Source organism: Pectinophora gossypiella, chromosome Z (assembly GCF_024362695.1).
Source record: "Pectinophora gossypiella chromosome Z, ilPecGoss1.1, whole genome shotgun sequence".
Classification (NCBI taxonomy): Eukaryota; Metazoa; Arthropoda; class Insecta; order Lepidoptera; family Gelechiidae; genus Pectinophora; species Pectinophora gossypiella.
In genome coordinates this window covers 14,841,525-14,853,731 of record NC_065433.1, presented here as the reverse complement: position 1 = coordinate 14,853,731, position 12,207 = coordinate 14,841,525, and the positions used below count along the sequence as shown (strand labels likewise).

The following is a 12,207-nucleotide window of genomic DNA, read 5'->3' as shown; positions in this document are numbered from 1 at the left end:
TCCACTTGTTCAGATATAGTCTACAATTTCAACTGATTTCGTTTTAAAATTTAGGACAGACAGGTCATGGTTTGGATCCCTACAAAAATGCAAGACAGATTAACATTTTTCCATAAATGTTTAGGGTTCCAGTTGAATTAATTACCAGCAATTTGGTGAAAAGCTAAAATCAGGACCCTAGTTAGATCAGAAACTCTGATGATTTGTGGAACTTGATGTAGTTATTCACCAAGAACCTATATAAGTAGTCAGAGTACCTAGTAAATTTACAAAACTTTCATGGCCAATTTTTATTTTGTCAACATTTTAAGTTGCAGATCAGTTAAGGTTATTATAATGAGCTCAAATAGAAATAACAGCAACAGCAGTTGCAGCAGTGCAGTTTAAAAAATATATTATTAAACATGCAATGATCATGGTGAGACAAGTCTGAATAAATAATGATTACTATACTTCTAAATATTCAGTGTTATGTACCACAGTCCAATCTATAATTTCTTCTTAACTTTATAAGGTACCAAAATATAATTATTAAATTTGCCTATCCATTATCATTTTTCAGTAAACAAACAACAAGGTGCTTTTTAAACAAAGATATAACACTTACGAAACTCTGTTCGACTGATGGCTAAAAGTGCTTCGAGAAAAAGGTAAATAAAAGTAGCGTATCACTCTACAGGCGAAAGAGAACCGACTCGAGAACAACGAGCCCTTCATTGCCCTATACTGTAATTTCTTGTTAGTGCTAGTGTCGAATGAAACAAAGGAGCTCAAAAAGCCAAGCAGATTATAATTACAACCAATTGTATTTATTAAGCCAGACTAAACAAATATTCAGCCATTAACGTACCTTCAAACGCCAGGTACAAAGGTGGAACCCGGTGACATCGGGAGAAAATTAGCATAACTCTGTCCTTACACCGTTTAGACCACTAAGCATATCTCTTAAATTTCAACTTTGGGAACGAATCCACGGCAACTAAAGACTAAAAGACACCATTATTCACTAATGTTTAGTTATTATTTACACGAAATAAAGAAAAGCTCAAGGTGACAAAATATAAAATCACTTCGGATTTTATAGAACATAGCAAAAGCCCTTTTGAGAGCTTTCTGAACAACCAACCCATAAGCAAACCAAACCAATGAAAGTTTAGTCTATGGAATGTCGATAAAAAATAAAAATATTTCTGCAAAAATGTAATACAACCATAGACAAAATTACACACCCAGGACCAAACCGAACCCCCGACATGTCAACCGACCAAACGAAAACTGATGTGATCAATCCAAATTCAATCACTCACACTCATTCCATATGAACTGACTGTCGCATGGTTCATCAGGTCTTGTTGGTTAGGTACACCTCTATTATAATGTTGCCCTTAGCGAAAATCATTTCAAAGTTGTTTGTTTTTTTTTTTCAAAACAACACATTTCTGTTAACTTCCCCAAAAAAATATAGATAGCGCTGTAAAAAATTGCCTTCGTTTAACTAATTTCATGGATAACAGGCATAATTGTATATGCATCTTTTTATCTTTGTTTTTGAGCAGGCCCAACACATCTTCCACCCATTATTATTCTGATCAAAATAAAGACATGCAATAATTTAGCAACATAATTCTGTAAACGACCTCCGTGGTCCAGTGGTTGAGCGTTGGGCTCACTATCCGGAGATCTCGGGTTCGATTCCCGGTGGGGATATATCACAAAAATTACTTTGTGGTCCTTAGCTCGGCGACTACCGCCACGCTTATCGACCACTCCACCATGGTTTGGGCCAAAAGGTCTTATGTCCTGGCGCAGTGATTGATAAGCAACATTTATTTTTCTATATGCCTTTGCCATTACAATTTAAATAGTTATGTACCCTAGTAATGAGAAAATAGGTTATTATCACGTTAAATCTGGACAGCGCCATCTACATTTTTTGTGAAACGTAACCTGGAAAGTCCGGTTCTGCAGATAATTTAAAAATTGTTTTGGTAACACTACACATATTGCCAGTTTTACACCGACCAAACACCGACATTTAATAGAACGTACTTGGCCAGGGTATTTATTATTATTCCATAAAATATTTTTCACTTAAGTATCTGTATGTTATCTTTGAAAACTTGCAACTATTATTAATTTAATAATATATTTTAATTTGTTAGAAATAATATTTGTTATATAGCAATTTTGAGAGTACTTGAGCTTGTAACCCTGGCCTTTGACTTTCGTAAATCTGGAAATTCTCGTTGTCTTTCATTCAAATAAAATACTTTCGTAAATTGCAACAATGGCTAATATAGCGGCTAAACGGATCAAAAGAGAATTCAAAGAAGTAATCAAAAGTGAAGAGGTGAGTCATTGTATTTATCTTCGTCTTTATAGATAATACTTGATATTAGCACTTACTTGCACTTTTGTTTAGAATGTCATAATTTCGCTGAACGACAATGTATGAAGTACAAACTGCTTGTGATTGTTTTTAATATTGTTTGTTACTGTGGTTTCTATATTTATATTCCTATTTTTTTTTTTGACAATGGGCCATAACAGGCTTTGCATAGTTTTGTCCTCATAGTTTCTTGGATCATTTCAACTTGGTAGATATTAACCTTCCTTTCCCCAATAAGACATTAAAGTATCTGCATTTGTAGTGATATTTAGCGAATGTGTTTTATTAAAACCATCAAAATGTAGACCCTTCTGCAGTTATCAGGTTAATGGATTCTAGATTGTTTCTTTTAGTCTGTAAGTGTGGGTATTGCGTTTTTCTAACAAGCCAATAACATACACAGCCTTCATGTACTTCATCCTTCATTAACCCAGTTACTCCTGAAACTATTTATGGTCTCCGGATTTCGTAATTTTTCAATATGTGTTTTATTGTGGTGCCAAAGTCTTCGGAAAAATAGTGAATAAAATCTATCTCTTCTGGGAAAGCGGGAAAATCATGGCCGTTTAAACGCCCAGTAGGAATATCCACTACTAACATACACAAGGAAATATAGCTGTATTAAAATACAATTTAAGTTTTCTTGGGCACTTTTATTTGCAACATAAACATTTTAACTGTAATATGATAATATTTCTACTATTCGGCAGTGTGATATGTAAGAAAACATGCTTTGGGGTGCAGAGAAACAGTACATTTTTTACAAAAATAATTAGTTTTTTTCTTGCATACAGCACACCTCAGCTGATTTTCTTTATATTCCACCAGATGCTCCATTCTGTCATAACGGGACGTTTCACAATAGTTTCTTGACGTTGGACGTGGACCACGCTTTTCCATTTTTTGATACGTCTCCAGAGTTCTCCAGTAAGCTTCTTGCTACCGCCCTGCGATAAGTCAGATGATAATATTCGCCACTATCAGCCTTGTACAACTGCCAAGCATTGTGAACAGCCATGTCGAGGCAATGACACATCAATGGAAAATACCATTTTCCCCCCTGATGCTGGTCCTATATTTTGGTCAGCTCAATCTCGATTTTTTGCCCCTCTGGGAATCTATGTGCATTGTGACGGTTCCTTCACTGATATTTTTGATTACGTGGCACTGTCACGGCTATAAGAGGTGTATCACATTCGGTAGGTGCAGTGACATCTGATATAATCTGTTCTGGGGGATCCGCAGCTTCATCAATAGATACAATGCCTGTACATCTTCTTTAGGCTATCGTAGACAAAGGCAATTCATGTTCAATGTCAAAAAATTCGTCGTCTGAATAAATCAGGTCTGCTTGAGCTTTCAGCTGAGATCCTGAAAAACCCAACAATTTGAATCAATATATAAAAACTAATAAATAACTGTGTAATGGTAATAAATGTATTATGAACAAATGTATAACTATTTCGCTTACTAGCTTACCTAGAAGATTATGCAAAGTTACAACTTCTTCGCCTCCAGAATCCTCATCAGTTATATCAGCGTTCGCATTTTCAGGTGGTAAAATAGCTACGCCACTTGGCAATTGATCGCTATCGTCAATACACTCCAGATCTTCGATAATTTCAATCAATCTCAACGGTTTCATATAGCGCGGCCTGGAAAACATAACAGACGTTGATTCTCCTACTGGGCGTTTAAACGACCATAAACTTTCAAGATCAAAATTGATATAAAAAACTCTTGTAAGATACTTTATTTTCCATTTCTTGACTAATATGTACTTACGTCTCAATAAAGCTATAAGTAATAAACAATAATATCTCGAAAAACTAATAAAAACTTACCTCTTAGAAGCCATATTTCGAAATATTTTATTAACTGTCACTTAAAACCGCAAAATTAATTGAAAATAGGCACACAAATAGCATAAACAAGTTACTGTCATGAAGTTTAATTAACACTAAGGAGAATAACGCAGAGATAACTAGTGTAGAAAACATTAATTCTACAAATAATCGAGGGTAGATTTGATAAGTATTGGCGGGCGTTTAAAAGGCCAGTAGGAGAATCTGGGTTAATAATAATAATAATATATTTAATATTTTAGTTATGTACATAGTCTAGTAATTAATATAAATATAAATAATCTTGTTTGTAGGTATATGAAATCACATTGTCATGTCACTTTTTTGTGTGCCAAAATAAGTACATGTGGTCACTCACATTTGTTGTTTGTTTTTTCTTGTAATGTGCCCAAGTCACTGACCTCTATAAAATAATGTTGCTCTGTCCAAATACGAAAAAGGGTTACTATAATAAAATTATGAATATTTAACCCTTACAATATAAAACCCATTGTACCTTCTGAACAGATAAGGAATTAATTTATTAATTAAATATTTGTATTATTGTTCAAAGATACAAGCAGCGTAAGGTAATGTCTGTATGTCACTGCACTTGTGTCTTTGTTTTTTATAATAAGTTCACTTATGGTGAACTGATCACTGTCTCTGGAAAATTATTCCAAGGGTCCACTTTCAGTGAGTGCCCTCTTAAATTTGTGTTCTTTTTTAATTTTAACAGTTCTTTTAGTTATTTAATGTTACAGTGCCCTTGCAGTATTTTATAAACTTCTACAAGACCACCTCTTTGTCTTGTAGAGTGGTCAAATTTAATTCAAGCGTCTGCTTGAAGAAAGTCTATTCTTCATAAATTATTTCGGAGTGAAGTCACCATACTTTTTATTTATTTATTTATTTATTTATTTGTACACAATGTAGCTTTTCTTTAAAATTATTCTAACACTCTTTTTTAAGTATGCCTGTGTGTGTAAACCTGGTGCGGGTGGTGCCTTGTAAAGCTTGATAAACAGTTTCTTAGAAATAACATAGAGGGCCTTTCTATTTATGTACTACATAGAGTGTACTTTTTGGTTTAATTCAAAATTCATTCATTCATGCGGGTACATTATAATGTTCCACTATAATAATTATTAAAGTAGTATCAGTACACTCCAACGAAAATAGACATACAAATTTTATTATATTGCACATGAGATTATTACTGACTATTATTCCTAGATCTTGTTACTTAACTACAGCTTGGAGATGCTCAGAGTTGATAGTGTACAGTAGGCAAGGGTTATTCTTTCCATGTAGGACCATATTCTTAGTTGTATTCAGTGAAAGAACACAATTCTGTGAATTGAAAAATGTGTTCTAGGTGCTCTTGAATAATATTGTGACTTATAATGGGGTCATAGAATAAGCATTAATACTATGTATAGAATGGCAACTCTCCGCTCCCAGCCCTGGTGGCTGGTGGGGTGGGAGTGAAGTAAACCTAGCTCAGATGCTGTGTATAGGACAAACATGACACAGTATCACGCCTATACAGGCGAAGGGGTAGGCAGAGGTGTATTTAGTACATCCACTCCTCTGTCTGGAGAATAGTTAAACAAAAGGAAAACATTGTGCACATTGTAAAGAAACTAATAGAGAGGAAAATAACTAAAATACTGGTATAGTTTATGCAATAGGGTAGTTAACAATTATTGAAAACGGCATTGTTTTCTTCGCTATCATTCCTAAATAGACAAATTAATAGTCAAATGTGAAAACAGAATCTAAATGCAAATAAAGAATATTGAATATTAAATTCATTAAAAATTAGACAGTTACAGCCTTCAGAAATCACGGAGTTAGAACGAAAATTTAATTCAAAATGGCAATAAGAACTTGTGATGTCACATGTTACAAGACTGGGACAAAGCATTCCCCACCATTGATTGTAACTATTAATCTCTGTTATTAGAAGAGATATTGGAAAACTGATTTTAGATCTATCTTCAGCATGTTCACATGAGTAGACTTGTTGCCAAGTTTTGGGCCTATACTATTTAGTTTGCCATCGACACAATGAGAAGAACACATGAGTGGATTGATACAATAAAAAAAACAGTCTATTACCACATTTAGTCTTATTTATTTCATACTTTTATAACAAAAATATACATCAATTAACAAGAGTCATTAAACGCGTGTAGGTTTGTGTCGATGCTAGGGATCTACAATATCTATCGTATTATTAATTTATATTAATGATAATATATAAAAATGTGGGTAAGTAAACAATAATTATCATAAATAAACAGTACAATTTGTGGTTCGGCTACGCATCTCAGAAAGCAAGCAATCCCCACATAACTACTTACATAGTTATTATTTAGTATTTGAACTAGTAAACGAATTTGTGATTTTTTATTGCATACTCTCGAAAAATAAAGGGAGCCATTTTACACCTTAATACTACCATGATAGCCACTTCATATAATAAAATTTGACCTATTGCTATTAAATATTGTATTTTTGTATTGTGTGAGACCTTTGACTGAAACTTATATCTAGTCTAGCTTAAGTATAATACGTAAAACTTTACAGTCGTAGACCCCAAAGGGGCCAAACAAACCCACAAGTAATCAAGAGGCTATTTGCAGCCACCTTTTTATTGTAGAGTGTCTTTGTTTCTTCATCTTACTGGAGTTTTTGTTTAGTATTATTGAAGAATGAGATTTCTTCTTTGACCAAGTAAAATTTTCCCTCGATAATATCAAAACAATCTCATTTTATTGGGTATCAATGGGCGTCTGATCAGTCAGTATAGAATGGACAGCTCGTTTATGATCTTTGGCATGAGAAGGGTATTGAAATATTGGGTTTCGGACTTTCGTGAGAGGGCGTGACGTGAATACCTACTTAAAATATTTATAGAAATGAGCGCTAAATCTACATATATTATAATTGTTTTTAGATGGCGGGTGGGGCGATAAAGTTGGAGTTGGTGAATGATAGTTTCACAGAATTGCAAGGAGAGATTGCTGGGCCTCCAGACACACCCTACGAAGGTGGAACATTTTTGCTCGAGATAAAAGTACCTGAGACGTACCCATTCAATCCACCTAAGGTAATTCACTTTTATAGCTTGACAATGCGGGTTTTGTGGCTGCATACCTATCACGTAAATGTGCATTATTAGCAGTCTGCATTGCGAACTCATTATAAATTGCTATTCAATAATTTACCACATTTCCAATATAACAAAGAAATTTCGTTGCCTTTTTAAAATAAAGTGTTATTTTTGACTTAGTTATCCTTTGTTTTTTATTAACAGATTCGGTTCATGACGAAAATTTGGCACCCGAATGTATCGTCAGTGACTGGTGCCATATGTTTAGACATCCTTAAAGATCAGTGGGCGGCCGCTTTGACGTTACGTACAGTCCTTCTGTCCATTCAAGCGTTATTGTCAGCTGCTGAACCCAACGATCCACAAGATGCAGTCGTCGCAAAACAATACAGAGAAAATCCCCAACTATTCAATCTGACCGCTAGACATTGGACCAACGTATATGCCGGTGGTCCGACATCCATCTGGGAGTTTAACCAAAAGGTGCAACGTCTACTTGATATGGGCATCGACGAACACCAGGCCCGAGTAGCTCTATCGACGTATGACTGGGAAATCGAGCGAGCTACGGAACAACTCTTTAGTTAGTGTCCCTCCCAAACATGTCTAGCGCTATACTTAATGCTACCCATTAAGATAACATGCCGATTTATGTGATCCAATTGTTTGACAATTATGTTAACTAATATATTTTATCATATCATGTTTTGACGATCTCGGTACATACTTGTGTGTTATAATACTTATAATGTATATGATGTATAAATTGTATCTGAGAAATTGACTAAACTAAGCTTAACACCTTAAATCTTTTCTAATTGGTTGCTTTTATTGTCATGAATTGTGAATTTACGGGGTTGGTTTGAATGGCTGCAAACCTTTACAAATGATTATGTTATAATAATGAAATACCTATTATTTTTACCATAACAGCTTTTAGCATGGGTCAAAATTAAAATTATGCTAATTTGTTTATAAACATAATTATGTGCAATCTTGCAGGAACTTTATAGGAAAAGTAATGTAATATTTGCTAAGATTTTTTTATGATTCTGCGCATTGTTGGCTTACTCTTAAGCTCACAGATGGCAAAAACTTATGAATTATGCTCTACCACAGTTGTCATCCATTTGAAAGAACCCTGTAGGTATATGGTAGTGTTAATAAGAAAACATTTTGACTTGGTATAGCGAGAAAAATATACAATTTGTTTTGTTTTTGTAAATTTTGTTATTTTTGTCGGCCAATTGTAATAGCGGCATGTAGGTATATTTGGTGAAAGAAAATTATGATTATCAATCCATGTGGGTCTTTAAAAAAATCATTACTAGTTATAATGCAATGCAATTTCATGAATTTTAGCCATATTTTGCAGATAATGTTGTATAATATATTTTACAATATGTACTTAGATACAAATTCCACGTAGATTTTTATATACTTAGTTCAAAGTCGTCAGAAGGATTCTATGGCAGCATTGATGTGTGCACTTTTCTTTTACTTTCTTTATTGAATTTAATTTTGTAAGTATTTTATTATAGTGGAATTAATTTCTTATGTATTACGTTGGTTTCGAAGGACAATGCATTAATTATCAATATATTTACAATTTATACACGATCTTCCGTCAGTAGCCAGTAGGGTATACTACCAGAATTTCAAACTTTTACATGTAACGTTTTAAGAAAGGTCTATGTCGTCCTAGACAGCAATTGTACCTCACTGTGACAAAATAAACTTACTTGTTTTGTAAGTAATTAGTAAATTATTTGGTGTTAGTTTATTTAGAAAAGTTTATTTAATTAAATGCACACATCAACACTGTCTATAATATATACGTTTTAAAAGTATTATTTTATTCCTGTTATTTGGGTTACACTTACGCGTACACATTTTATTGACGAAATAATTTCTCATACTTAGAGATAAATATTGTAAAGGCATTTTGAAGTCTATAATTCTTTTTGAGCAGTAGGTACACTTTTTCAGTGATTATCTAGTAAGGCCTGACACGCAACAGTGAAATACTACTCTAATAAAATTTCTTATTTGTTGAAACTGTACATTGACAATTTACGTATACGTTCCACTAATGGACACATGCAAGCCACCCCTTGTACGTAGTATTAATCTTTATTCTATGCCCTTGCCCTTTCACTGTGAATTATAAACAGTTGCAAACCGGACGAGTCATCGCGTTTCCGAATACTCGATAGCACCTATCCATCCTTTTCTAGCAATTCTATAATTAGATTTTGTTCTAGAAGTATCGTTTTGTGATTACCAGCAAATTATCCCGAAATATTGAGTGATTCCACTCTCATTGCAATTTCATCGAGTATGCACATTATTCATTTCGACAGAACCATGATCCCAGGGCTGCCAGACCTACGTTAATAGTATCAAGTCGGTAAGAACGAATCGACTTAATGTACCCAACTTGAGGGATAAGCCTGAGAAGAGATAATCCTTCAGGACGCTGACAAGCAGTGATTGCTCCTGACACCGGCATCAGGAATGTATACGTTTGGGGAGCTACCAAGTTATCTTTCCAAGCGTAACCTCAGCATTATTTAGTAGTTCCAGACTCCGTATTTTTGTCAGACGTTTTACCGAAGCAACAGTCAGACTAGTCAGTCAGTATTGATTAAGGGGCAAATTTTGGGCAAATAATCTATAGACGGACGCGTCTTCGTCGTCTTACAAGGTCGGAAGACATCGTTAGAAACATTACTAGACTTTAAAGTAAAATAGATATGTATTAAATATCCGGGCAGAATTTTATACAGGGTGTTAGTGACATCGTAACGAAAACTTTGAGGGATGATTTAGGCCATTCCACTTGATATTAACTCAGAATCATGGTCTGAATCATCCCTCTGAGTATTCGTTACGATGTCACTAACATCCTGTATTTATATCGCGTACTTATATCGAGCGATTATCCTGTGATAAAATCATACTGATGCTATAAGGTAGGCCTGGTAACTCTGCGATCTTACCCTAGATAATTATAGTATCTATGACTTATAATTATGGTATGTTCTATTAGTTAATTGATACCTACGTTACTATAGAGATTTAGTATTGATACTATCATTAGGGAGTGATTGTGGCCCTCGAGGCCATTTGACATCGTTTGTTCAGAAACACCATCACTTTGTTGGAGTTTATTAAATGTTGAGACCCCGGCTACGATAGTGACTTTAAAAGTAAATCTCATACAAAATAAATATCATAAACTGCTATCACTTTCGTCGCCCTGTCGGGTTATATGCATAAGAGCTCCATCTTGTGTTCTGGTTCTGTGCATAAAGTACTTACTTAGGGATATTATCTTTCGCTTTTTAGTTTACCTACATCAACAAATTTCTACATAACAGTTTCCTAATTCCATTTCGTTGAAAATACCTAGTTGTATAAAAGTAGCAATAAAATTCTGAATTGTGCCGATGTGTGCCTAAAGCAAAGCTTAGGTACCTACTACCTGCAAAAAGGTTACTATATTAATATTCAAAAATGAAAGTATTTTTACAACAAAATGTGCTAGCATTAATTTAAGTACCTACTGTATTAAGATTTTGTATGCCCGTACAGATATAGATTCAGCGTTTAATGTATTTATTCAACGTCCATGAAATAGTTTACTCTTCTTGCCCCTTATTACTTACCATTTTGTGTATCCCAGTATCATCTATATGATGCATGATGCTGAGTATAAACATACAATCATAATAATAGTTTTAGGGAATAGTCTAATGTACTTGACGGCGTACGTGACATAATTAGGTAGTTATACCGGAAGGTGCAATAGCGCCAAAATTATGAAATCTTATTTTTCCCTGTAATGCATACAGCGACAATTGCATATAATAGCAGGCTGACAAGTTAATATAAGTTTGTCTTCTAATTACCTAATTAAAAATATCGTCATACTTGTAATTTTTACTCGGAGTTTTATTTCAACTAAATGTATTTATTAACCTACCTATATGTATTTATTTATTTCTTATCTAATTAGTTAATAGTTTCTTTGCACAGAATTATTATTAAAAAAAAACATACTCCTCCTTTTTTGAAGGCGGTAAAAAATAACAAGATACACTAACGGGTCAGCTTGTTTTCGTTTTGAGTATTTATTTATTCAGTAACGATTTACAATAAATATTGCATGAATTGGGTACATAGATACCTACCTAAATGGTCTTACAAATATCTTTCTTAGTCTCATCGAACTCTACTACATTATTCACACGTGCTTAATATTTTTTATGAAGAACATCGACCATAGGCTCTCTCATCTATGTTATCTATACTGAATGCTTGTTGCATGCAGAGCCAGGGCAATCGGGCCAGGGTGCGGGTATGAAATGTCAAACAAACCTTATTTTCTGACCCTATTTTCAGACTCTGCGTGCAACAGCAAAGTGTTGGTGACATGAACAGTTTGTACAGTGCTAATCGATAAATTTTTCACATTTCTCCCAACGAATGAATAGCCCATAAACCGTCATCCAGCACCAAGCCAACCCGACCAGCCAAATCCACAAGGGGGTAGGTAGGTGCCAAATCACTACGCTTTACTGCTGTTGAAGAAGAAAACAGAAGATATTTGAAAAACAATTACGGGTACCTACTACTGGATTATCTGCTCATCAACTAAAAGGACCGAAGAAAAAGAAAAAATAACTTAGCTTTTTTTTTTTTTTGTTTCGTTTCTAGGAGCACAATATTGTCATTGCGTTGCGTTGCTGGTAATGTAATGTTGTTGGTACATATGCAACGCCATCTAGCGGCAATCGCCTGACACAGAACAGGCTCGGCGTAGAGCCTGCGTGCAGAGCTGCGCCCGC

General features: G+C 34.3%; 2 protein-coding genes across 4 annotated transcripts in view; one reads left to right on the top strand and one right to left on the bottom strand.

The window, feature by feature from the left end:
• LOC126380268 (discoidin domain-containing receptor 2-like) overlaps positions 1-1,139 on the bottom strand; it is a 31,057-nt gene extending 29,918 nt beyond the window's left edge. For both annotated transcript variants that reach the window (XM_050029548.1, XM_050029547.1), the window contains exon 1: positions 851-1,139. The gene's annotated coding sequence lies outside the window, so the exon portion shown is untranslated. The remainder of the gene's footprint in view (positions 1-850) is intronic.
• A 913-nt stretch (positions 1,140-2,052) lies between these two features.
• LOC126380706 (ubiquitin-conjugating enzyme E2-22 kDa) lies at positions 2,053-11,302 on the top strand. Of its 2 annotated transcripts, none has more exons than XM_050030300.1 (3): positions 2,053-2,350; positions 7,199-7,351; positions 7,559-11,302. In XM_050030300.1, exons 1-3 carry the CDS (start codon positions 2,288-2,290, stop codon positions 7,940-7,942), a joined length of 600 nt encoding a protein of 199 aa, XP_049886257.1. In that variant the 5' UTR covers positions 2,053-2,287; the 3' UTR covers positions 7,943-11,302. The 2 variants fall into 2 exon arrangements, with proteins under 2 accessions (XP_049886257.1, XP_049886258.1); XM_050030301.1 differs by lacking the exon at positions 2,053-2,350 and adding an exon at positions 2,459-2,713.
• The last annotated feature ends 905 nt before the right edge of the window (positions 11,303-12,207 follow it).

Excerpts from the sequence above, each read along its gene's own strand:
- LOC126380706 (XM_050030300.1), top strand. The coding sequence starts at position 2,288 with ATGGCTAATATAGCGGCTAAACGGATCAAAAGAGAATTCAAAGAAGTA. Across the intron at positions 2,351-7,198 it reads AAGTAATCAAAAGTGAAGAG|ATGGCGGGTGGGGCGATAAA; the intron begins GTGAGTCATTGT and ends AATTGTTTTTAG. Across the intron at positions 7,352-7,558 it reads ACCCATTCAATCCACCTAAG|ATTCGGTTCATGACGAAAAT; the intron begins GTAATTCACTTT and ends TTTTATTAACAG.